At 40.0% G+C, this 25,771-nt stretch overlaps 1 protein-coding gene across 1 annotated transcript in view; it reads right to left on the reverse strand.

The window, feature by feature from the left end:
• GMDS (GDP-mannose 4,6-dehydratase) overlaps positions 1–25,771 on the reverse strand; it is a 393,916-nt gene that overhangs the window by 63,429 nt on the left and 304,716 nt on the right. The window contains exons 8-9 of the mRNA XM_010708463.3: positions 18,111–18,229; positions 9,299–9,395 (exon numbers count right to left, since the gene is read on the reverse strand). Coding sequence (XP_010706765.2) covers positions 9,299–9,395; positions 18,111–18,229 — 216 coding nt within the window. The remainder of the gene's footprint in view (positions 1–9,298; positions 9,396–18,110; positions 18,230–25,771) is intronic.

Genomic DNA, 25,771 nt, shown 5'->3' on the forward strand with positions numbered 1-25,771 from the left:
CTCAAAGCCCCATCCAGCCTGGCCTTGAACACCTCCAGGGAGGGGGCAGGGATATTTAAAGGAGGGGGAGATATTTAAAAGTAATACAGAATGTAAAATCCTTCAAGTTTTGATAAGGACAACATCATGACTACAGGTTTTTAGTATGGAATGAGACAAGAAGATTGGGAAGGAGGTTCAGCACTGATTAGCATCATCATCACAGGGTGGCAACAGTAACAGAGGTCCCACCTTGTCATGCCTCCGTCACGAAGTTGTTAATTTACAAATGATGACTCCAAAAGTGACAGAGGGGAAAAGTGAAGGTTTGTTTATTTTGTAAATAACCAGTTCCAAACCTCCACTTTCTGCCAAGCATTTGCACCTCTGAGAGAAACTGCTATTTTGCCCGTATGGCCCCTTCCCCTCTACCCTGGGGTGTACCTCAGAGGGACAACTGCACATCCCCGGATTCACCATCCCTGGAGATGTTTAAGGAAAGGACAGATGTAGTACTTAGGAACATGGTTTAGTGGGCAATATTGGTGGGTGAATGTTTGGACTAGATTGATCTTAGAAGTCTTTTCCAACCTCAGCGATTCTGTGATTTTATGATAACAACTTCAGCAACAAGAAGCAATGGTGACACACATTCTATAGGAGGTGGAATAGGATACTGGTAATCGGTAGCTTGAAGAACCATCCTTCAAACAGACAAAACTATCATATGCCACAGCATATCCAGGCTGGGGACAGCTATGCTGACTGGAAGGACAATATTGAAAAGGCTGATGTCAAGGCATCTGCTGACTCGAACTTAGCAGAAGCTATTTTACGGCACTAAAATCATTTTGTGGCTTCTTGGATGAAACACACTAGAAGTTTGTGGCTGTCCTCTTCCTTTGTGCACCCACTCACCCATAAAATGAAACAGCATACAGCAGGCAAGCTCTTGAAAATGCTGGAGAAATTGGAGAGAAAGGAGTCTAATTCACATTTGCTGGAGGAAACCTCACCTCTGTCTCATATCCGCTGTATTCAAAAGCCATTTTTATTGTCATATAAATCATGTCATTTATGGTGCTGTGCTGCCACTCTAAAACCATTGCAAATGTGTTGGCAGAGCATACTTAGAAGGTTACAACATGGTGGGAACCACAGTCACAATGTCAGCAAAATTATTAACATACTGCTTGACTTTTACTTTTAAAATCCCATTGTAAAATAACATAAACTGCTTCTTACACGGAGACAGATCTTCAGACATGTTTCCACTTCTGCATGCCAACAAGCAATCAGGTCTGTATGTGACCTCAACCACCTCTGACATCAAGGTCTTTGGAAAGCCCTGGTGGGAACAGCTTCCCGCTGAGTGCTCCACCAGACCTCGAGTCTCACCCACGACACTGGGCACCCCAAAACATGGTCTGAACCATAGTTTAGCTCTTTGGAGCATCTAGCTTCACACAAGAAATGGGGAAGGGCTGTAGGTAAAAGGCTGCAGGTAGTGGGAACCCGCAGTGAGATGGAATATTCAGCAGTTGTGACAAATGTGTCTTTGGTGCTGCCTGAACCTGGACTTCTGCTGTGGCTTTTCCAGGCTTTCTCCCACCTCTGTGACTTCCTTCAGGGGCTCTGCATTTCCCACCACAGCTGCTGGAGCACAGGGAGTGTTAGTGTGAGACAGGCATGGGATAGGTGGTGATAAGAAAACAAAGCAAGAAAACAGACAGAGATAACAAGGGGGAGGAGGAGGCCAAATGGCAGTCCAAGAGAAGGAAGAGGCAAAGGGATAAGAGGTGAGATAAAGAGAGACTTTCTGTGCATGAATAAGCATGAATAAGTGAAGAGGTGGTATTAAGACCCCTACTGTCAGAAAGGCAAAGAAGAATCACAGGCAGGAAACACCATTGCAGGAGCAGTTGACTGAAACTAAATGAACTTGGTCTCATTCCTTCTTGTCTGCAAAGCCATGCTAAGAGAATCTGGCTAAAGAAAGTATTTCAGTACCTTCCCTCTTGAGCATTGTGCTCATGGACCATGGGGTAGGCAAACAAGAATAATCAGCTGGCACTTCCCTAGTTCCCACAAGCATTTGGTCTGACCATCTTAGTTCCCATCACAGATGAGTTGCTTTACTTCACATTAAGATGCAGCAACGCACGTAAGCATGCCCATAGCTCCAAGTATGGAAACTGTCCCTATTATGTATTCATGCCCTTGATGTGAAGCACTTGCTTGGATGCTTGGCTGAATCAGGACCTAATTAAGGAGCTAAACAGCCTTCTATCCTCATTCACCTCTCCCTCAGTCTTAATCCTCCAGTCAAATAAGTTTAATTTAAAAATCTGTTTTCAGGAGTTGAGCCTGGATCTGTCACATCCAAGATTGCCACTAATTGCTACGTGTCAGCATCATTTAGAAAAATGAGCAATGAATTAAAACCACCAACCCTTCTGCCTGGATGACAGCTTTATCTTTGCGCAAGCTTTTCAATGGGATTGCAATTTCTTCACCTACCCACAGTGGAAAATTGTTTTGCCCGAAGTCAGTCACAGATTTCATTTTCATTTCTTCAGTCCAATATTTCTGAAGAAAAACTACAGATCTTGTAAATGCACGTATGGCGCAACAGTCAGAGTGCAAAGCCACTCCAACTCAGACCCCAGGAGGTAAAGTCACCCTCTTCCCCTGGTTACTCTTGCGGGATAGTTGTGGTATTAGGAGATCAGAGAGCAGACTCAGAGACAGGCTGATGTTCTCAGGAAGATCACTGAAGATGTGAAGGTCATAGATGACACATGGCTGGCTTCAAAACCTCAGGAATGACAGCAGGGAAAGAGGTGGTGAAGGAAGAGGGGGAACAGAGCCAGCTATAGAAGTTGCCAGAGAAATATTTAGTTGGAGGCACAGCAGAGGAGGAGCAGGATGACGCAAAGAGAAGCAACCGAGTAAAGGACTGCAAAGAGAAGTGTCCAGAGGGATTCCTTTACTGCTGTAAAGACGGCTGTCTAATACTGATGTAATGAGCTAGTTATGAAGTGAAAAGTCAGAAATGTGTGTGGGAGCATTGGAGGGGAGTATCAGAGGTAGCTGCTCCCAGAAGAAAGGAGGTACAGTAGCTCCCGCTAGGTCTTTGCAAAGAATGAAACAGGTAAGCAAGCAAGGCTGGACACAAATCCAATTAGGTTCTCAGATGACCTACTGAGGGGAAAACCCGAGAGCAAAAGTGATCGTCCTGTCTTTCAAGGCACTGCTAACAAAAGCAAAGTCAGGACGAGACAAAGAAGTAGTGTGATTCCCATGGAAGGATGCCTTCACCAGAGATGGCAGCTTCTGTGCCAAGCATAGTGCCACCAGCTTTCCCCTAATGCCCTCATATAGCACAGCCCATCTCCCCTGCCATACTTGTGGGCCACAAGCAGAAATGCAGCAGTACTACTTTTACATGCTTTTTTACATGCTTGTTGAGAAGTATTTGAAGTATGTTAAGTGCTTAGTGCCTTGGAGAGGCCACACAGAGAGAAGTTCTTATTAATCATTATTTTACTTGGCTGAATTTGATGCGTGTTTTCAGAGATACCTCTGAAAGGCCTGGTACATAAGGCCTGTAGTTAAAGACCAAAAAAAAAAAAATCTACCATGGGTTTTATTAGCAGGAGAGACAAAGAAAAGGAAGAGCGTAACAAAGGAACAAGGAGATAATGTTGAGTCTGAAGTAAGGAATGATATAAGTATTTTGACTGACACAGCAGCAAAGCTAGCTTGGAGGAGAATTAAGGACATCAGAGGTAATCATTTACCAAGGTAGTAGTTTTCAGACGTTCACATACATTTTCATAGCAAGAAAAAAAGAACAACCAAATGCAGGAGAAGACTGTCAGAGTTATGGCAACTAGCAGCTCCTTCACATGGCTGCTACTGAGGAAAATAGACAGGAAAACCATCTGAAGATGATTCTTCCTTGAATGCTCCCACTTCATTTCTGTGAGTATTAATACAGGCCACATATTGACACTGATGAGCATAAAGATCCTTGAGGAAGGGAAGCACATGTTTCCTCATACAGACATCTGAACAGTTTACAGGCACGGCGCTCTGAAGTCAAGAGTAGGAAATGAAGCTGTATGGAAACTGAAGTGGAAGCGTGTGGCAGTCAGGGCTTTGTGATCATGGTTTCATTAGATCCTAAATGCTCCTTACAGTAGAAACACTCAGATGGAGCTCAGAAATGTTTTTGACTTCAAGAAAGCTGACTATGGGAAAATGTGATATGCCCCAAGGAATTTTTTTACTGGAATCCTGTGAAACATGGGAAACATTGGAGCTGAATTTTTAAAAAACATCTAAAGAGACTGAAATTTAAAGCTGTTCTGCTTAATTCCAAAGAGAAAAAAAGGGCAACTGGGGCCAACTGTAGTTAAGTAAAGATATAAAGTTTAGTGTAAGCAACACAGAGAGAACCTGGTAAATTTCTTTTTAAGGGAATTTCTGTAGATATTTAGATACGACAAGCCATCCTTTGAGAAGTAAGCAACGTGGTATGGAGGGATTTGGAACTTCTTAGAAGTTAGAGCATTTTGAAAGATACAATCCCAAGAGGACAAAGCATCCTTGGACATTTTGCTGCTAAGAATTTTTCTGCTGAGCATTGCATGGAGTTTCATTTATATCAATGCTAAGAAGGACCGGGAGAAAAAATGCTTAATTGCTTATGGCATATAACAAAAGGAAGAAGTTAGCGTACTTGTTTTTCTTTGAAGAATAATAATAAGAGGCCATATGAGTGCTTAAACATTTACATCACATTGTGACAGAGCTTCTAGGACTTGCATAAAGGAAGGAAATTTGCATTGATGTATGTACATCCTCCGAATTACAACCATGTCAGTCCATAACAATCATGATGAATGAATATAACCTGCAGCCCTCACCTAAGAAAGCTGTAGGGCACCTACAGAAACAGGTGGGAAAGGAGGAGAAAGATTCCCTGTAACACCAGCAAAGAATTAGATACAGATTAAAAACCCAACATTTTCATACGATTGACGGTTTCTTGGAACATTTTTTTAAATGTTAAAAAATTTAGGTAGAATTTAAAATTAAGGTAGAGTTTATTAAATTCCTAACTGAGACATGTACATCTTAAATTCTCTGATAACAGGATGCACCGTTGAGACATGGGGTTGATCTTCATTGTAGAAGTAAAGGGCAAAAAAATGAATCAGGCACCAGTAAAAATGTTTAGCTTACTATCTGCCATACCAAAATACTAGAAGCAATTTTACTCTAGTATGTCAACATACTTAAATTCATTAGAAGCGATGACTGTGGAATTCTTGGAGAGAAATACCTGCTTGACCATCACACTTGAATTCTTCAAGTATCATTTTTCTGTTGTTCATTTTGAGATCATTTCTTTGTTGTTTTTTCCCCCCCCAATATATGTAAGTAAGATGGAAGAAAGAACAGCCAGTTAACATTAATTATCTTGCTGAAAGATAACAAAAACTAAAGACAGGCTCAGATTCTCTAAAAATCACCCAACTTCAGAGATTGAGAGATGGGATGCTTCCAGCATGCTCTGCTGCAGGGTTGCCTGTTTCCAACTGAATTGGATGGCTCACAGAATTTCATAATTTCATTAAATTAAAAAAAAAAAGTTTTGCTTGTTATGCAAAGCAAGAAGGTTATTTGACTCTAAATATAGACTTCAGTTGCCTACCTGCTATTTGAGTATTCTGATTATAACAAAACCAGAAAAGTTTGGTGAGGTGATTTCTGAAGGATCTAAATTTTACAGGCAAGTAAACTGTAGTGACATCTATACATACCAAAAGCAGCAAATGAATATAAAGTACAGCCTTCTCATCCATGTGCTAAAAACACCTATGAAATGCATGAAAACATCTTTCACACTATATCAGCTTAGTATATAAAGCAAGCTTGTGATGAAGCTCCTGTGAAAACTGCTGATTTTAAGAAAGGAAAAGTAAACATCTTTCCCCATGCCATGCAGCAGTTTACAGTCTCCAAATTCAGTTGGAAAAGAAAAGCCAAAAAGAATACTGTTAGGAATACAATTCAAGCTGAAAGAAATGACAAGTGAGAGACAGGCATTAAAGGAATTAGCAGGAAGAATTCCCAAGGCCAGTAAATATCAGGGGCTGCAAAGCAGTCAAAAGCAGAGTGAAGAGATTTAGAGTCAAGCCATTCAAAGGGTCTACTTAGTTTGACCAGAAGACAGTCTCACATTTCAAGGTTTCCACTTTGGTACAGCTAAGCTTTTCAATGGGAGGCCTTGACCCCAGGGATCGCTAACTAAGAAAACAAATATGTTTTCAAATGAATGTATTGGCACTGTCAGAACTGACTGTATACAAGATTAAATGATATTTATTTTCACTTTCCGGAATACTGCATTAAATTTTACAGAGACAGACAGAAACATTTCCAAATAAGACATGAGAATCTAAGCATCAGGTTTTCTGCATCAGCTAGGATTCAACAGCAGAATTCCTGTTAACTGATCTGGCTAAGCCTCCCGTGAAAATGTCAACCTGAGGCTTTCTTGACTTCTGTAGTCTTGCTGAGGATAGTGGGAAGGGACATGTGCTGTCAGTCCATTTCGGTTCTCTCATGGCATTTACTTTGTTTCTTGAAATGGATTAGATTTGGATCTGGCATTTTGGATTTGCACTGCTGTGTCTTCCTGACTGAAATAGAGAAGTTTGCTTTCTTTTGATAAAGAACAAAAATAATTCTGTATATTAAAAAGGGAGAAGAAAGCGACTCTGGATAGCCATCCTGAGATGGTCTACATTTTCCTATTGGACACGACACCTATGTAGATTCTTAGTTCCAGGGAGTGGATACCAGGCTGATTGCCAAGAACCATGGCACTCAAACCAACAGCTGCAAGTCCTGGAACAGCCCTGCTCCACTCTTCCATGTGGATGAAACAGGCTCAAGAACTACTTAGTTCTGAATCTTACCACCTTTGAGAAACTTGCATACTTAAGTGTCTAGGTTGAACCTTCTTTGTATCAAGCAAATTAAATGAAAGTTATAACCGGATTGAGTATCTCCACTGCTTCTCATGGGAGAAATATTGCCAAAGATATCTCTCTTCAGAAGCTACATGACTGACAACACTGTTCAAGAAATACAGTCAGCATAAAATCATAAAGAACTGTTCAGAAACCAGTTTGTTGTTGCCAGTCAAGAATAACCCTTATTTTTCAGTCTGTTTAGATGTTTTTTTTTTTTTAAATTCAGCTCCGTGTTTCCCATGTTTCATAGGATTCCAGTAAAAAAGACATAATGAGGATTTCATAGTTGCTGTCCCTTCTCCTTCATGTCACACGTCAGTAGTGTTGCTAGACTACCTGAACACACATGCCTTGCAGTTTCTGACTACGTAGATACTACAGATTTAATTTATGTAAGAACTGAAATAAAATGCTGTAAATTGGAACAGGTTAAGCTGGCTTGGAACTAAACCAGACAAAGATACACCAACAAAAAACAATCTTGTATTCTCCAACAAGCTCATGACAATATCTAATAGGTTCTGCTTTGTCTCTATTCACATAGGAATTTGCCAACAGCTCATCTGCACATTCCATAAGACAAAGATACTTCAAAATCATTTTTGTGCTTCTTATCCTTTCTTGTGCTCAAGCAGCTTCATTGCCTTCTTGGCTTCCATGAGAACAAAGTAGGAACATGTTAAATGCAGTACAAAATGGGGGGCAGTGGAACAGAGCCCAAGGGAAAAACAAGTTGCCTACAACAGAGCACGTAAACATTACATGCAGTGCTATTTGAAGGGCATGTTGCACTCCATATCTGGATACATCCTTGTATTCATGTGTGGACCCATTAGCAATTGCACAAGCATTCCTGAAGAACCTCTGTTACGTACTGTCCCAAAATAGACAAGCATGAGCTTGCGAGCTGAATGCAAAATCCAGAAATCGTGTTCCGAAAACAGACCAATAAAGACAAATAGAAGACTGTAGGCAACACTATTTCAGCAGAAGTCTGAGGATGTGAATAAGGTGGAACAATGGTGAGGGCTCCAGAACAGCTACCAGTGGATACTGAAGCAAAGGTACCTGTCAATATGACAAAGCAGGAAAGTGGTTCTCACAAAGCACAGACTTGTTGGGTCAAGTGTCCTTTTCCTGTTTGGCAAGTCCTTTTGTCTTCGTGTCCTTATCATCCTGATACCTTACCAAAGTGCAGAATGATGGACAGCTCTTAACAACATACTAGGGCTTAATTTTGGTACATGAACCAAGCCCTTTTTTGCACAGCACTGAAGTTCTCTACTCCCCTCTGAATTCCCTCTTCATGTCCACTTCAATGCATGCAGCTCTCCACTCCCTCCTTGCAATCTGTCTCAAGACAAACGTGCTCGGCATACTTTGCTCTATCACAAAGCTGAAGCCAGCACTTTCAAACAGGCTGACTGACAGGAGATGCTGCATCAGCACCGGCAGGGCCAATGTCCCCTCCTCGGGAGAGGAGAACATCCTCTCCTGGGCACACCCACATCACATAATCAGTGCCACCGTGTCCAGAAATCAGGCTCCATCCTGTAGGCTGCCACCATCCTGCTCAAGTTGGCAGTACTCTTTTTTTTCCTCTCCTAGGAGGCTCAGTGGGTAATTGGAGCACACCTATCAGACTTCACTGAGTCAGAGTCACTCCTGGGAGCGAAGATGTGTTCTGTGAATGAGGGTTTACTAAATAGGACCCCACAAAGTACTCAAGAAAGCAAAACACAAAACTATGCTTGCACTTCTGTGATGAGCTCATTGCCAAGATTTAAGCCGAGCAATGCATAAACACTGGATGGAACTGAGACATTGTCATGAAGACATGGAAGGAAGAACTTCAAAAATCAAACCAATTAGTGCCCTCCTTCTTCTGCTTTCCCATCTGGTAGCCAGAGGAGAGCTGACCACATATGAATTCAGGACCAAAAGGAACAAGAAGTTGTTCTGCACTTTGTTTTGTTTCCCACGGGTGACATCACCCTGCTTAGCCTCCCCTCTGCCACTCAGAGAAGGTGACAGAGGCAGAGCAGCATGTCCATGGCAGGGCAGCCAGACTGCTGCCTCTTGCAGTGCTGCTTGCTCCCAGGTAGCTGGCTGTGAGGGGGCCAGCAAGCAGGCTAATTTAGAGCTCTAAAAGCTAGCAGTAGGAGTGCAATTAAGCCGTTTTCACAGACTGCTGGCCAAATGCAGCAATTTATTGGCTGAGTGATTGGATTATTCATTTGCAAAGCTAAGAGAGGACATTTTCTTACCACTTCAGTTGGTCTGTAGTACTTGTGATTGACTGTCACATGAATCTTGCCAGTCTCTTTGCATCGCCCAACTTCATTTTCATTCTTTCCTTCCCACCTGTAAAGAAGATAAACATTTAATCAACCCATAATTACTTTAGTGCTCTGATCTTACCAACATTTGGCCTGCTTTCATTTACTTGAGGCTGGTGTCAATTCTCCCTGCAGGACAGTATAAACTCATTAGCTACAGGAACAAAGGCAGAGTTTAGACTTGAATGTAGCAACAATGGCTTTTGAAGTCTCTTTGTTTTGGTTTTTGAATCAGTGGAAGGTCTAAAATACAGGACTTCCAAATTAAACACATAATGTGAAGGGAAAATAAAACTTCCCGATTTTAGAACGTTTCATGTATCTTCAAATAAATATGACAGTGAACCTTTTCATTTATGTATTGGTTCAAAGTTGTTTAAAATGGTTCTTAAAATATTTTTAATTCTTGTATTTTGGCCAGCAGTTTCAGGAGCACCTTAATCTGTTAATTTTATGGAAGAGAAGCTCTGTTTGAATAGCATTAAGCTGCATAATCTAATTTTTGTCTAACCAGGAAAAGCAAAACAAAAACAATTCTTGAATTTTCGGTCTTAGCTCAACATGGCATTTCACATACATGTACCGTAAACAGTACTCAATACCTGAGAGATTACAGTCAGCTCCTTTGTCTAAATTATTTTCGTATGTGTTGAACAGCCTGAAACTTGCTGTAATTTATGAGATCTGGTTGCATATTGGACTACTTGGCTAGCAACTGTTCTGGGCAAAAATTTTGGGCAGCCAAAGAGGCACGGTTTGATGGGTGAGTAGCTCTGCCTTTGAAGGGGCAGACTGAAGCCAGGAAGCCTGAGGACAATGCTCCCTCCCAAAACAAATGTTTTGGATTAAACATTTAGGAACATACACTGATACCTCAAAACCATTTCACTGAACGTACAGAATACAGAGTAATGACTGAAGCCCTATCCTCAGCTCATTTTTTTGCCTCTGAGTATACCATGGGACTCTGAGCCAGCCCAGCACAAAACCAGTGATGAAATTCTCTATATTTTGTATTCAAGTAAAATATATATAATATGATTCAGCACTGTGATTTAGACTATTCAGCTTCAGTCACCATCAATGAAAGACAATTGCCCCTTGCCTTTCTCTTACTAATTGTGCCACCAGTCCTTGGGATTTTGTCACAGATTTGATTTTCCTTTGCTCCCCTGTTCTCTCCTCCAGGCTCCCAGAAGAATTGAATTCTTTGACAATTTCAGCCTTCATTTTTGAGTTTCTAGCCCCAAGGGCCATGGAAGAGAGTTTGCAAATGTGACCTCTGTGTACCCATGAAGGTTAAAACACCAAAAGGCAGAAGGAAATACCAAATATGCATTATTACTAGTTTTTAAATCCCACCACTTTTTAAAGCAAAACTCATGCCTTTTGGATGTCAAGCAAAGCCTGTAGGATGATTGCAAACACTTAATATCAAAATAATTTCCAATAGATAATAGCCACGGTAAAGTTGGCTATAGATAGTCTTGCCATGACACTAAAGATGATTTATAATTTAATTTTTCTTTCTTTCTCTTTCACCATTGCTCTGTTTGAAGCCTGCACTGTAAAGTTTCCATTCAGAAGCCAAAACTAACATTAGTCCCTCCCTTTAAAGGGCAGAGGGTAAAAGTGTGCAGGACTCAAATGAGCTTAATAGAAAACTAACCGTCACCAGTAAAACAACAGGAAGTGCTTAGATCAGGAGACATCAGTTGCTGTTGGAGGTCACTGAGCAGAGAACTCCATTTAACACCCAACAGTCTCCAGAAGGCTCAACTGAGCCAGTAGAGACTCATTTACTGTCACTATCAAAGTTACATAACAATAGAAATAACTTCAGAAGAAAACTCCACCCATTTTGTTCAGCCCAGCAATGTGAAAAGTTCACAGGGAAAAAAGTGCTTCTCATCGTGAACAAAGTAGAACTCAATAGCAACAGTTTTAATTACTCCTGGCACCTCTGTGCTCACAGCTGGGACACCATACTGATGATAAAAGGATAATGCTGAGCCAACCTGACACCAGGAGCAAGACATCCAGTTAGTTGAGCAGTTCCCCCTCTCCTCTTTTTAGAAAAGGGGAAAAAACCCACCAACACATCCCTTAATTTGTAGCCAAGTTGCAGTCAGAATTATCTGGGAAATGTAATGCCAGACTATGCTGAAGCATGAATGAGGTCGAAGAAGCATGGGGAATCCTCACATTGTTGTGGTTTTAGATAGCTCCAGCCACATGGACTACTGAGTTGTCTGCTCCAAGTGGGCAAGAAAACAGCCTTGTGTACTTTGGGAGAAATGCAATGGGACCAGAATTAAAGGAAGTTTGTCTCATCAGGGTTGGGCTAAATTCAAGGAGGCTGGGGAGCGGATCCCAGCTGGTGGTGGAGCCCAGAGCTTTCAGGCAGCTGTAGGCATTTGACAGAAGGTTGGTCCTGGAGCCTGAAGGCAATGAGCCTCTACAGCGAGATCACTGCCAGCCCAGAGCTGGGGAGCTGCACACCTATCAGCAGCCACATAAGTTTCCATAGAACTCAAGAACTTTTGCACTTTGGATTTCCATTAAATTTAAAGCTAATTTTGTATCTGCAAATCACTACTGCTATAATACTTTTCATCAGCTGTTCCCTTCCCTCTTTGACTGTGGAGATTTCAATTATTTTCCATTTCTCATTACCGTTCTGTAAGACATCAAGCTTCAAGCTATAAAAACATCTATGGGTACAGAGGATCTCCTGAGGATGAGTGGGGTGGGAGGAGAGAAGGGAGTGACCCCGGAGAGTCCTTATAATCAGGGGGCGAAGGAATAGCACCACAAAGGACCAAGTGGTCCAAATGGCTGTAACTGAGTAACGAACAAGGCAAAGTGTCGGTATTTTTGAGGTGGCCGAGAAATCAAGTATAACTGAAACTTTCCACAGAAGCATAGACACTCAACTCACGTATGCATTTCATCCCCTCGCTTAACCTTTATGGAGAGGTAAAGAACTAATGAAACTTCACAAAATATTGCAAATCATTATCCCAAACTGTTTATGCGAAAAAAAAATCCTATCTTATACTCCTTAAAAATAAAAGATTATATTAGTAGAAAACATTTTCATGTTTGAAATATTACTTAATATTTTTAGGAAGATTTTGCTTACTCTCCAAAGCTAATGTAGGTATCACTCGTGTGGACTTCAGAGATTTGTGACCTGACTGACAATACACATGATTAGCCAGAGCAGTTCTGTCTTGATGCTTTATAAACAGCAAAATTGGCATCATACAAGACAGACCATGGATGTCTTGTCTTGCAAGTAATTTCTTGTAGGGAGATTTAAAATATGACTCATAGTATGTTCCTTTGCTACTATCTCAAACTTAGATACAACAAAACATTTAAGGATTCAGCGATTGCTTAGCTGCTCCCTTCTGCTTGGATCAAAAGAATAAGTATGGTATCACACAGGGAAGCACTTACACATTTGCTCAAGAGCTGTGATGAATGAGGCCTTCAAATTTTTCACTAAAGGAACACAACTAAAACAAACAATTGTTGGTATTAAACTTCCAGCGTTGCCAAGCTCAAGTTGCAAAAACCTAAATCATGACTCCCCACATTCTGCAACTTTAGTACAGCCTTTTTTTTTTTTTCCTTGATTTCATTTTTTTTTTCAGTCTGTTGGAAATCTTTTCAAGCTGAAAAATGTGAAAGTTGGTGATAATGCTTCCTTTTAAGAAGGTTTGTGTTCACAGGAAAATGTTTTCTAAAAGAATACTAATGCTTCTGTGTAAATCAAAACATTCTGGAAAGAAAAGTTGTAGTTTCAAATAAGTTATGCTATTGACAACTTGCAAGAAAAATGTATTAATAAAATTGAAGGATGAAGTTTTGACACCTTCAGAAGGAAAAGATTTTATATTTTCTTTCAGAATGGCTTTAAAAATTCTTTTTACGTTAATCTTTCTTTAATAGAAAACTACAAGAGAAACAAAACATTCCTGCTGACTTGAAATCAGACGCTTTTCTAAACTGCATTTGTGAGAGTTATTTTCATCCCATTTGGGGAAAAGATACAGAATTTCTTACGGAATACCACACTTAATTCTCACCCTGTCTTCCCACAAGAGAAACTCTCACACCTCAAGATCTAGGAAATCAGATAATTAAATTGTTACAATCTTCAAATCTGAGCACTGGAACAGTTACTAGATGTGCCAACAGATAAAAGCTTGTATCAATAGGAAAGTAAATTAGTCAGCTCAGTTGGAAAAGTTAATCCTCTGGCTGCGTTGGGTTAAGTGCTTCACAATGCGATATTTTCTACTGTGAGAACAGCAAGAAAAGTGGTACTGTCTTAAGTGAAGACCTTGTTTGTGAGTCCACTCAGGCCAGCATTCTTCACTGGCCTGGCTGGGCTCCTTTCCCCTATCGCTGCTTGAAATGTCTCTAATTTACTTTTGAGATTCTGCTCCCTTCTTCCCTATCTGAGCACTGCAAAATACAATGCACATCACCGGTCAGACAGCAGTGTTTGGTGGGCAAAAGGCAGACTGGAGGACAGCAGTTGCTTTGATGATGGCTTTTGATGGCTTGTCTTCCACCATGACCAGCACATTGTTGGCTTTCCATTCTTTTCGCAGTATTTCAAACCTCATGCATTTCTGCCACCATATGTTCCATTTTAAGGTTGGAAATAAAAGAAAGAGAATCCCCTTCTCCCTCAGTTCATCTTTTTGCTGCCTCTGCTAGTAGTTCACCTCATTAGACCTTACAAACTTCTTCTTTTTGGGGTGATCTTTTTTAAAGAAGACCAACTGGCATGTAAGCCAAGATAAAATTCGTGTTTAGAGCCAAATGACTGGCATAAAATATTCATTTTTCATGAATTAATTTTGATCCTGGAAGCAACGAATATTTCTGTAACAAATGTGAATGTATTTTTATATTAATAAAAAACACAATAAATCTTTCCAGTGCTCAAACTTTTTTTTTTCCCCCACATTGCAGACAGCAGCCTTTGTAGCATTCTGCAAAGAACTATGAATGCTGTAGTGGTTTCGGGCTATCTTTGCAATCCTGTTCTAATTTAATAAGATTAATGACAGAAAATTAGTCAAGACAAGCATTTGCCTGTTTCATTTACCCTGCTGTAGTTCAAATTATAGGCGGGAAGTGTTTCCCCCAAGTACTACTTAATTAGTAGTAAGTAGCAGGGAAAGTAAAAGAAAAAAACTGTAACCCTTACAGGGGGGAAATATTTGTAGCTCTGAGGCTTTCCTGTTAGTACAAAGGACTGGATTTGAATGATACAAGGATTATATAAATATAATTTTAAATTTCTCCCTTGAAAAATGATGTTAGAAGAAAAAAACATACAGTGTAAGATAAACCTCAGTGTACACTTCAGAGTCAATTTCAGAGGGCAATCAGTCACTCTTACTGCAGCTGTACATTTCCTTACTCAAAAAATATGGAAAAGTTTCTCATCTCTCATTTTGGTGATAAGATACAGTCCTGACATAAGCTAATGACTGATTATGACAGAGTATTATGCTATCTTTTTGGAAAGACTTTTCAGGCTGCCCTGGATATTCAGTTGTAGAAGCCAATGTGAATTGTTTGGAAGACAAAAAACCTTAAAAAAATATATTTTTAGTTGGTTGATGTGGCAACTAGGAATGATTTTCTTCCTGTTCTCTACAGCAGTATTAAGTTTTGACAGCTGAGATGCAACAATTCCTGCTAAAGAACAGAGTAGGGAAGGTTAAGAGCCCCTTCACACATGCCAGGTGTTTTCAGGTTATGGGCTCTGCCAATTGCTGCTTATCCCTTCATTATTTTTGGCTATTTGCTCCATCATTCCATTAATTCTGAAAAGTGCCGTTTGATTTTAAAGGTATAGGAATATTGTGAAAAAGGCTGATGGAAACTTCCCAGGTAAGTTTTGGGGATTGAAAACAAACAAACAAACAAAAAAAAAACAAACCCAAACCCAAAACCAAAAAAAAAAAACAAACAAACAAAAAAAAAACAAAAACAAGCAACTACCCTGAAACAGCACAACCAAACTTTCAAGAAGGGAGATAAGAGGAAAGGAGCCATGCCTGTATGTTCATTTAGAACTCTGGTGCACTGTTCTTAGATGCCTCATTATAAATTGCAAGGAAACAAATCAACGGGACTCACCAATGGGGACCCACAACACTAAATGGGAAGACTTTGCTGCCAGCTACTCCCTGAAGAAGATATAAGAAGATATATTCAAACTGGAGGAGGTGGGAGTAGAAAGCCCTTGGCGGTGTCAAGGAATGTGAGAGGTTACCAGCCGTCCAGCCAAGAGGACAGCGAAGGTAAGGAGTGCATGCACGCCTTCTGTAAAAGCATGGACTGGGCTGATACCTACACAAATGATGTGGAGCTCTTAACAAAACTTCCCAAGTCCTCAAAAATGCTTTAACATTTGGTGCAGTTTGAAAGATGAATGATGGCTACAGGATGAGTAGTAGGCCAGCTGCGACACTATCCCACCCCAGGAGCACAGAGAATGAACAGCTGGTTTATTTGGCTAGGCTAAAATGACCAGATTTACATTAGTCTCAAAATAATCAGCAACAAAATTATTACTGGCACCTAAAACGTCCCCTCAGTCCCCATGTGTACAGCTATTTTCACACCACCCATGAATGACTTAAGAAGTTGATAATATATTCACAGTAAGAAATACTTCAAAAGAACTGTGGTGATTAGCAGTCAAAGTTCCATTTTTAAAGTGATTAGACACTTAGGCTCCAAAAAATTGACGTCACTAGATGTCATGTGGATTCTCATGCAACTTGGAAAATTACTTTTATTAATTAAAAAAATATATATGTGAATAAGCCTTTGTACACACAGAATACCTGCCCTACCTCATCAGCTGCAGTAATATTGTACAGTTTCCCCAAGAGTGAAACTTAGGACTGATTAATTCAGTCCAAACACTGAATCTACTAATCACCACTATGAACGATATGCAGCCCACCACATGAAACCATATGTGAGTAAAAAATCAATAAAAAGTGTGCTAGGACCAGCTAAATCTAAAATAAGCCTTTAGGATCCTCTATAATAGAAGCTGTTCATAAATACTTTCACTTGTATTTGAGTAGTAGGTTTTGTTTTTTTTTTTAATTTTTTATTTCGTTTTCTCATAGGTTTGCTTCCTGAAGGACATATGCTGGTTTTTCATCCTTGGTACATGCTGAGATTTCTCTGGCCAAATACAGAGCAGGGAACTTAATTTTAAACTAATAGTTAAATGTATTGGCATAAAAAGAAACTGTGGTGATGAGAATATCTGCAAAAAAGATATCCGGCTAGGCACTGATGGCACTGATAAGCTTCAGTTTCTTATTTTACGTAATAATAATAATAATAATAACAACAATAAAGTAGTTACACAAATATTAATTCTTAAATAAATATTAAAAAATTAATTTAACATTGGACGGGCAATTCTTGATATCACAAGAATTCTTATTTATATAGAGTAAGTGCATATATATTATATTAACTTCAATGCTTGCTAGGGAGAATTAGCTTATAAACACGAGAGGCAAAAATACAGAAAAAGAGGAAAAAGAGGAAAGGGAAAGCATACTAGAACTGCTGCTACCCTTTTGTCCTGTCAAACCTCACTACTACTGTTGAGGAATACGGGACAACGTGTGATCACAAAGGGACTTCTCACAGTGAAGGGTTGTTAAAAATATCAAGATAAACTTTTTCCCAAAATCGAGCTTTTGGGCTAGAAATTCTACTCATACAGTCTTTCCCCCTATCAAAGGGTTTTTTTTTCCTGGAAGTTGATGCCAAAAATTGAAAACAGACTAAAAAGTTATTGAGGAGAAAATGTTATTACCTCCCCAGCCACACAATGACTGTTCAAATAATACTGTATATATCTGTGCACTTCTGCATATTTATTGAATTTGTCAAGTTTTTGTTCCCAAGTAAAACTTATTGGCCCTGTCAAAAGTTCACCAGCTGCACAAGTGACTTTGATGGCCTGAGGAACAGCCCTGGCGCTAGCGTCATGGAAGAGCCTGTGGCTTTCCTCTCCCTTTTCCAGCTGAGATTGGTATGTTGATGCATGGGGCCCAGAGAAGATACAGAAGGAGGGAAATTGAAAAAATAATAAACAATAAAAATATAAATTACGGAAAGCGCTCACCAAGCCATCCTGATTTTATTATATGGCCTTGAGAAGGAATTTTGTCTTTTCAATCAAACTATGTGGAATATGCATTGTAAACATTCTGCACCCACTGCTCAACATTTTTATGGCTTGGTAAGGGCAGAGCTAATAGGAATGCAGAGTGAGCTGCTACATAACCCTTGTTATATGGCTGTAGTGTGGAAGGACTAGCATCAGCAGGTGACACCTGCAGAGAGTAAGAGCAGAACTGTGGAGATATCTGGGGTGTGGGAACACAAAATGAAGAACTGGGCAGAAACAGGGAGGGAAATGTATGAACAGAACGTGAAGATTCAGAAATAAAAAGGAAGATATATCCTCCTATAGTTTTTTCTCATGATCAGCACTGGATCAGCACCCACTGTGGCAGACGTTTATGTCTTGAAACTCTCATGTTACAGAAGTAGAAAGTGAGAGGAAAAAAAGAAGTGTATAGAAACAATGCTCTGTAACTCACGCGGTGCAAAAAAGCTCGAAAAGTTCAGCCTGTGGCTACTATCTCACGTTCATACTTACACAATGGTTTTTCCAATGTGCTTAAATGACTTCTCCACAAATTCACGGACGCTATGGACCTCCCCAGTGGCAATGACAAAGTCCTCTGGCTCATCCGTTTGCAGCATCAGCCACATGGCCTGCGGGAAAACAAACAGACAGATTCAGTGCAAATGTAAGTGGCCTCTTTGGTACATGATATTATATTGCTGCATTTTTGATTTGAAGATAACACACATATGCACACTCCCAGCTTGGGAAATTAGCACTTTCCTAACTTGGAGGCTATTAACCAGTTCAGTGCAACTTTGAAAAGAGTTCAATTATTTCTTATTACGGAAAACAATGCTATATTTGATTTTCAATTTGTTTCACAGCAGGGATTTTTTCAGGGGAGACTTTAATATGTTTACTTTTGAACTCTGAGGCTTGCTTTAGCGCTTAAGAGCATGGATTCATTTACTTAAAACACTGCATGCATTGAGACAGATATGGGGGAAGAGAACAAAATTTTATAATGTTTCCATCCAAAGCACTGTTGTCTGTTTGTCATAGAACGATGCCAAACTCTGAATCACGACAGGAGTCCTTCCGCTTCTTTCTTCTGCCTTGTTTGTTTTGGCTAAATAGGGATTTTAATTACAAATAAGTAATTAGAAAAGTAACTAATAATAGTCAACACTGTATTTTACCAAATTAGCCTGTTTTTCCTGCTGAATATGTGTTAAATATAACATATTATGGGGCTGCAACTGAAAATTTTTCTTCTGGCAGAAGAATACAAAAAACACAGATAGAACAATGAGACAACCATTAACAGTTCTCTTTCAGAGAACCTTTTGGAGAGTGACAAAGATCACAACGGCTTTTGAAGCACAACTTCACGGGTTTACCAACATTTTGGTATTTTTCAGAGGGATCTTTACTTCCCATGACTGTCTCTCTCCCACACAGATGAGCACCATTGTTTAGATGGCCAGCTAAATCAACAAGAAAGCAGGCAAGCAGATGGAAAATGTGGTACACGAGGACACATGTGGCTTGTCTGAGGTGTCAGAACAGGTACATTTCAGTTTTCTGACACTGCTCTAACCATTAGATGACTGCCTAGGACCTGGAGGCAGACAGAATAATTATTACTTTAGATCAATCAAAATGATCTAAACACTTCATTTCCTTTAGAAAGGAAAAGGGAATACCTGTATGGCATGATCCTCATTTAATAAATAACCAGAAGAGGAAAACAAAATAATTCAACTTTCTCGCCATATGGTAAAAAGGACTGTCATCTTCTCACAGTGTAATCCACAACGCTATTTGCATTGACCTTTTCACATCAGCTTTAAAGAAAACAACTTTAGTAGGTCCCTTGATGGTAGTGGATACTCTGCAAATCAGATTAATAAAAGCTTTGGGACAGCTCAGTTTCTCTTTGTAAATACCACCTGAAATACTCAATTCTGCCCCCCCCGCACCCCTCGATAAATCAAGTGTCCAGCTTAGCAAGGCAACGCATTCCACTTAAATGGTTCTATTTGCAAGTCATTTTTCTTCTCAGTTATTATTTTATGCATCTTCCAAAGTTTTGACAAGATTTTATTAACATGTTCCTTTTGAACCTTTCTGCTTTTTGAATGTGCAGGGCAGGACGGGTTTTGAGCAACTGCTGTGTAAGTCCTTGACATTAATTGTGCTTCAGGGATATGACCTGCTGGGCAGGACAATGGCAGCAACTTTATTTTTCCTTTCCAGGGCTGAACATCCTAGCCAATGACGCAGAAATACCCGACTGGCTGATGAAACTCCTCTTGTGGGGAGGAGATGTCTTAACTCGTATCTCTCCTATTAGCTTTCTTGGAACATTGGGGTTTCCCTGCTGATCTGAGAGGTCGTCCTAAATCGCCAACGCCTGTTTCATCATGACTGGACAAACTTGCAAGATTCACAATGGTAACAACATTATAGGAAGGCAAAAGGAATATTTTAAATACGTAATTGGTAGTTCTGGTTCTGCTACCCTAGTCCCTGATTTCACAGACTGGTTTATATTAAGCAGCCTGGAAAACAACGAAGCTTCCTTGTATGCAAAGGCACTGTTTGGGTGAATAAGGATTTCCACGACAGCCAGTCAGAGTCAACATTTATAGTGATTCTCCTCCTGATTTTAGGGGATGTTTGCTGTGCATAATGAATTCAAGACCTGCTCCTTTTTTTTTTCCTGAGGATGTACACAGCACAACTGACAGAGATGTAACAACCAAATCCCACTTACTGATAAGAAAAATCCCCCCCACCTCACATGCCACGTAGGACCTAATATACCAAACTGGCACAAAGATATCCTATTTAGAATGCACGTCCATAAAACAGTATTAATATGTCTAAGGAGAAGAAGGATGGGACTTTTGATAACATTTGTCTATACTTCTGCTTTTTAACATCTTAATATTGTAATTCATTGGATGCAGTTTTAGTACAGGCGCTTCTGCTGAGACATTCTACAATCCAGTGAGTACTTCAAATATTTAACGTTAATTTTGTCTAACAATACTAAATAGTGTTGGAACCTTGCCCCTTTTTACTCAAACACACGCAACGCGTTGAAGGAGACAGCTACAAAACAGAAACCGAAAAACAGCCTCTGACAATGGGTCCTGCCAGGTTTCATACATGTAGATGTATCGACTCTTGTCTCCAATTCAAATAGCAAGCAATCACTGTCCTAGAAAAAAAACTTGAACTGCAAGGCCAACTTAGCAACGATCAAATACAGATACAGTTGCTAAAAGCAATTTTTGCTTCTTTTCCTACCAGGAAAGAATGTTTAGATTAATGATTAATTGAGAATCTATTGCTGCTGGTTCTTTTTATTTTTTCTGGCACTCGTAACTGTTGGCGCTTACAATTACCTCAGTCAAAATCAGGTATGAAAGAAATGAACGTGCTTAAAATCACAGAGCAAGTGATAGCTGTTTGCTTTAAGGAAGGCAACAAAATGCCGTTGTTTTGAATGGGTCTCCATGAACACTTTGTAAAAAACGCAAAGACAAGTTAGAGGATTGAAATATTTTTGATCGAACTCTGCATTCAAATCTTATTTTCCACAGGTAGAGCCTGTGTAACCAATGAGAAACTCGTGTGCAAGCAGTAGCCGTACATTTTCCCTACAGTAAGTGCCAGGAATGTGCTTCCCCCCTACCAGACTAATAAAGGCCCTTGACCTATCAATTCCTAGGCATTTCCTCCAAGAGTTCATATTGTACCAGACTCCAGGCTGAGAATGAGAGGAAAGGGGGAGATACAGCTCCAGGTTTATTTGTCATTACTGAATGGCTTACTGGTTTTAACAGAGGGGAAAAGCTTTGTTTAAATTTCCACTGAAAGTAATTAATGGTTATTGACTGGTAAATGAAGAACAGGTGACACTCTGAATTAGAAGATAAATGATCTCATGTTCTAGCGTGATAATGGGTTAGTAATTGCTACAAAACCTCAGCCTAGCGCGTCCCATCATAATGCTAGATCATGTCCAGAACACAAAGGACTCTGTGTGAGAGGTATTCAGCCATTCACCTCCTTATACAGCTGCGGAGTGATTTGGTCCATTTATTCTCTGATGGACTGCACGACTGAGGCAAAAGTTCACCCATTCTCACCTTCCTGTTCACATGCTGAACCACATGACCCATGACACGGCTGAACTGGGATAAAAACACTGCCCAGCTTTGGCTCTTGGCTATCTTTTAACCACCACAAGGTCGGATATTTTAGGAATTTTTGTGGTGCAGAAATGGAAAATCACGGATTTTCCTGTATTTCTCTACGAAGGCATTTCTGGATGGCTTGATGGCAAGTTAAGAAGTGTTGCCACCTCGGCCTCAATTTTTAGCTTCATTCAGTTAACAAAATGTCGGCAAATGCTGAAAAAAGGAGAAAATTACGATGGAAACAATTCAGGCTTTGGATCTCTTTAAATGATACTGTTCCTTTAATGGCAAATGTAGCAAAACATATTTTTCATATTTGAACTCTTCTTGGCTCTGGTCTAGTGACTCACAAAGTCTAAAGGCAATGCTATGTCATTTACATTTAAAGACAGAAAGCCAACTGCAGAGATACATAGCAAGTCTTGCAAGCGGACACACTTTTATGATTATATGGACTAGTGTATCTATTCTGCATGCCTGAACTACAACTTCTGCCAAAACCTTTCCTCTTTCATCTTTTCTTCTTTCCTTTTCTGCATATAAGCCCCTGCCAGCGCTAAGCACTGTTTTCAAGTAACATATTCAAAATATGAACCAGTCTTTTTCCGCCCAAATTTCTTAGCTTACACAGCATTTGCACTTGGGCTAGCAAAGGGAGAAACCCAGTCCGGACTAAGCAACCCTCCTATAGATACATGCTGTGCATGCCACTGCCATTATGGTTGAGATGGGTCTGCTTGTCCTGAGCATCTGGAGTATGTTGAAGCCGTGTTTCAATATTAACTTCCAGTCCAGCACTGCAGTGAGAAAACATTTATTAACTGGGCTGTCATCCATGGATAACAAAGACTTGTTAGTTGAGGTTATGTTTAACTCTATTTATTTGATACTTTTCTTTCACTGTCTGCTCTAGTACTGTGTATTGTTAAAAAGGGATCAGTAATCAGGTATCTGTCCATTTAAGAGAAAAAAGAAATACAAATTCAACACTGAGGATTTAAAGTATAACTGATGATTTCTGCTCTCGAAATAAAAGTTGATTTTTCAAGAGAAGGAGTGAAGCTGAGAAGATCCCAGCTCGCGGCAGACCCAAAACAGATATGACTGAATGTGATACACATTCAGAGACACAATGTGATCAGTGGAAAATATTCCTGTTGGTGCAATTATTATTGCCTTGTGCTGCTACCCAGCATTTTTTCCAAGTCCTATAATGTCAAAAAAATACTTCACACATACTTTTAAGTATTATGCAGAAAACTTCTGACTTCCTTGTATTTCTCATACGCATACAAAAACTCAAACCAAATCAGAAACGTTTACTTCAGGAGATGGAATAGATAGTTGCAGCCTGATGCAGGGTGCATTGTCTGTGTGTAGCAGAGACAAAACAGCAGTGACTGGTGAATGTCTAGCTCTACTTACTTATCACTTGCATAGGGCATGGGTTACCTCAAGGCTGTCAACAATTAAGGAGCAATTTCTGACTAAGTCAGAAAACATTACCACCCAGGGAGACCCAAGAGTATATTATCACCATTTATAGAAATTCTGCCTTTATAGTATTCCATACTCTATTGTCTAGAAGTGGGCAGAGGAATTTGGTGGGTTGGATATGGTACTCTCCAGTGATCCCAAACCTAGCTATCCTGCTGAGGTCACCACTGAGAAGGAGAATTGAATGGTCTGGGCCAAAGCATGATGGATGTGGCAGCAAGGAGAACCTTCTCCCCATATGGTGAGCACAAAGGCCTGGCACAACTGCTGTTCCTGCATGCATCATGAGGGACTACTCCCTCTATGCCACAAGGGACAAGGCTATTTTATCACCTCTCTCTCTGCATTGTCCCAGCTCAATTGCTCTGGCACGGAAAGAAGTTGCTCAGCGTGTTCTGTGCAGTGTGACATGGGGAGATGTCATACCCACACACTTCCTGCCTGCCTGGATGTGAAGTAGTCCCAAATGGCATCGCCCAGCTCCTCCTGACACAGCCCAGCTGACTGACTGTGGTTTCTCAAGCTGCTACAAAAATGACCACAATTGATGTCTGTGCCTTGGAAAAGTGAGACTGGGGACACAAACTCAGAGCTCTGAACCCTCACTGACTTCCAGTTTATCTATTTATTTACTTTTGGAAGGGTGGGGAAGGAAGAAGTGCTATGCTGGATGACTCACCCACAACTGATTGAATTCTGCAACTGTTAAAAGGCTAGGTGTGTACTGGGTGTACCTGGTAAGCATGAGAGCATGTTATATAAGGAGATTATACAAAAAAGATGGTGATACGTGCACATAATACTCAACATGCTGAAAAAGTATCCTTACACATATTTGGCACACAATAGGGGCATAGCACACATGGCTGAAAAGCAGTAAAGAAGCTCGAGTGCAGCAAAAAAAAGCTCTTCTGGTGGAAGCAAAGTGAAAAGATTCTGCCTGAAAGTCAACACAAAACCATCGGGCATGATTCCCTGCTCCCTACCACAATGGGAGTTCAGTCTAAGTAATGACTGTTGCTTTAGTGCTTGTTTCTGACAGTATTATAAGGCAAGTGAGGCATGAAGATTCCTGCCAAAGAAAACCACAAGGATGTGCTGCCAGGCATGCTGATACTCCCAAGAAGCCAGTGGCAGCAAGGATATGGGAGTATGCACAATCAATGTATTCCTATGCTCTTTTTCCTGAAATACAACTCTTTGTGTTTAGTTAGAAAAATAATGTTGCACACCCAACAAACAAGAACCTTACTACAAGATTAATAGTTTGCACTTGAAAGATAAAGCAAGGTTCACAACTGGGACCGATGCCTATCATAGCAACAAGAGTGATGTTTAGGGATGCAGGATGCAGGACTCTTCCTCTCCCTGATAAGCAACCATCCTGCATTCTTAGATCACCAATAATCAAAGCATCAGTGCAAGATGTCTTGCTCAGAGAACCTCAATTCATGAAAAATCTCCTCTGAACACCACTGAAATATCTATCAGGTCTCATCAGTTTAAATACATTTTGATACACTGCTTCTTCAAGAGTGTAATGCTAAACACAAGGACTTCAACTGCTGTATACAAAGCTTTCCCTCAGCGATGTCCATTCTACTCAGGAAGAGGAGACACTGAGCGCTTACGACACAGCAGCTGCTTCATTCAGAGAGGAGACAGATGTCTATATCAACGACTCAAAGGTACAAAATGAGAACAGATTAAAGATGAAAACATTTTCCTATAAGAACAAAAACGCCTCATTTGATTAAAAAAAATAATGAGAAATTTATATTCGAAATCTCAAGAGAATAAACAAACAAGCAAACAAACCAACCTAAATGTTTTTACTGATATACACACTGGAAGACTCCTGGGCTATAGTTACAGATATAATATATCACAACTCATTTTATAAACATTCTCATAGATGTTAGAAGTTGCAGGTGATAAATTGACCCAGAGATGGTCTGAAGCCTGCTTGCTGATTGAGCCAAATTGCACAGTTTGGCTGTTGATGTGAACCTGTTCTGAGTTCAACTGTGTTCAGTTCCACAATTTCTTTCTTTCAAGTTAAAAGGGTATGGCTGATATATCTAAAGATAATAATCCAACAATTATAAAGTTACTAAGATAATAAAACACCTGATAATCTTTGTGGAGCATCTTGAATGAAAACAATATCAATGTCTTCTGAAACAAAAGCCCTCACATCTGTAGGAAATACTAGGAAATACTGTCTAACTTTTCTCTTGTAAGCAGATAGCCCAATTGTTTTACAGAAATCAGTGAGGCCTTATGAAACTTTTGCAGGCGGTTTTATTAATAAAAACCACAAGAATTATAATTCAGATAAACTTCAAAGGTCAGCCTGCTCTACTAGGACAGCACGATGTCTCCCATATGCACCTCAGGTGAACAGCTGAATACAAAGATCTCATTGTGTTACCAAAAACTATGCCGTCCTTTTTTTCTTTTTTTTTCCTCTTTTTT

This window comes from Meleagris gallopavo, chromosome 3 (assembly GCF_000146605.3).
Source record: "Meleagris gallopavo isolate NT-WF06-2002-E0010 breed Aviagen turkey brand Nicholas breeding stock chromosome 3, Turkey_5.1, whole genome shotgun sequence".
NCBI classification, from domain to species: Eukaryota; Metazoa; Chordata; class Aves; order Galliformes; family Phasianidae; genus Meleagris; species Meleagris gallopavo.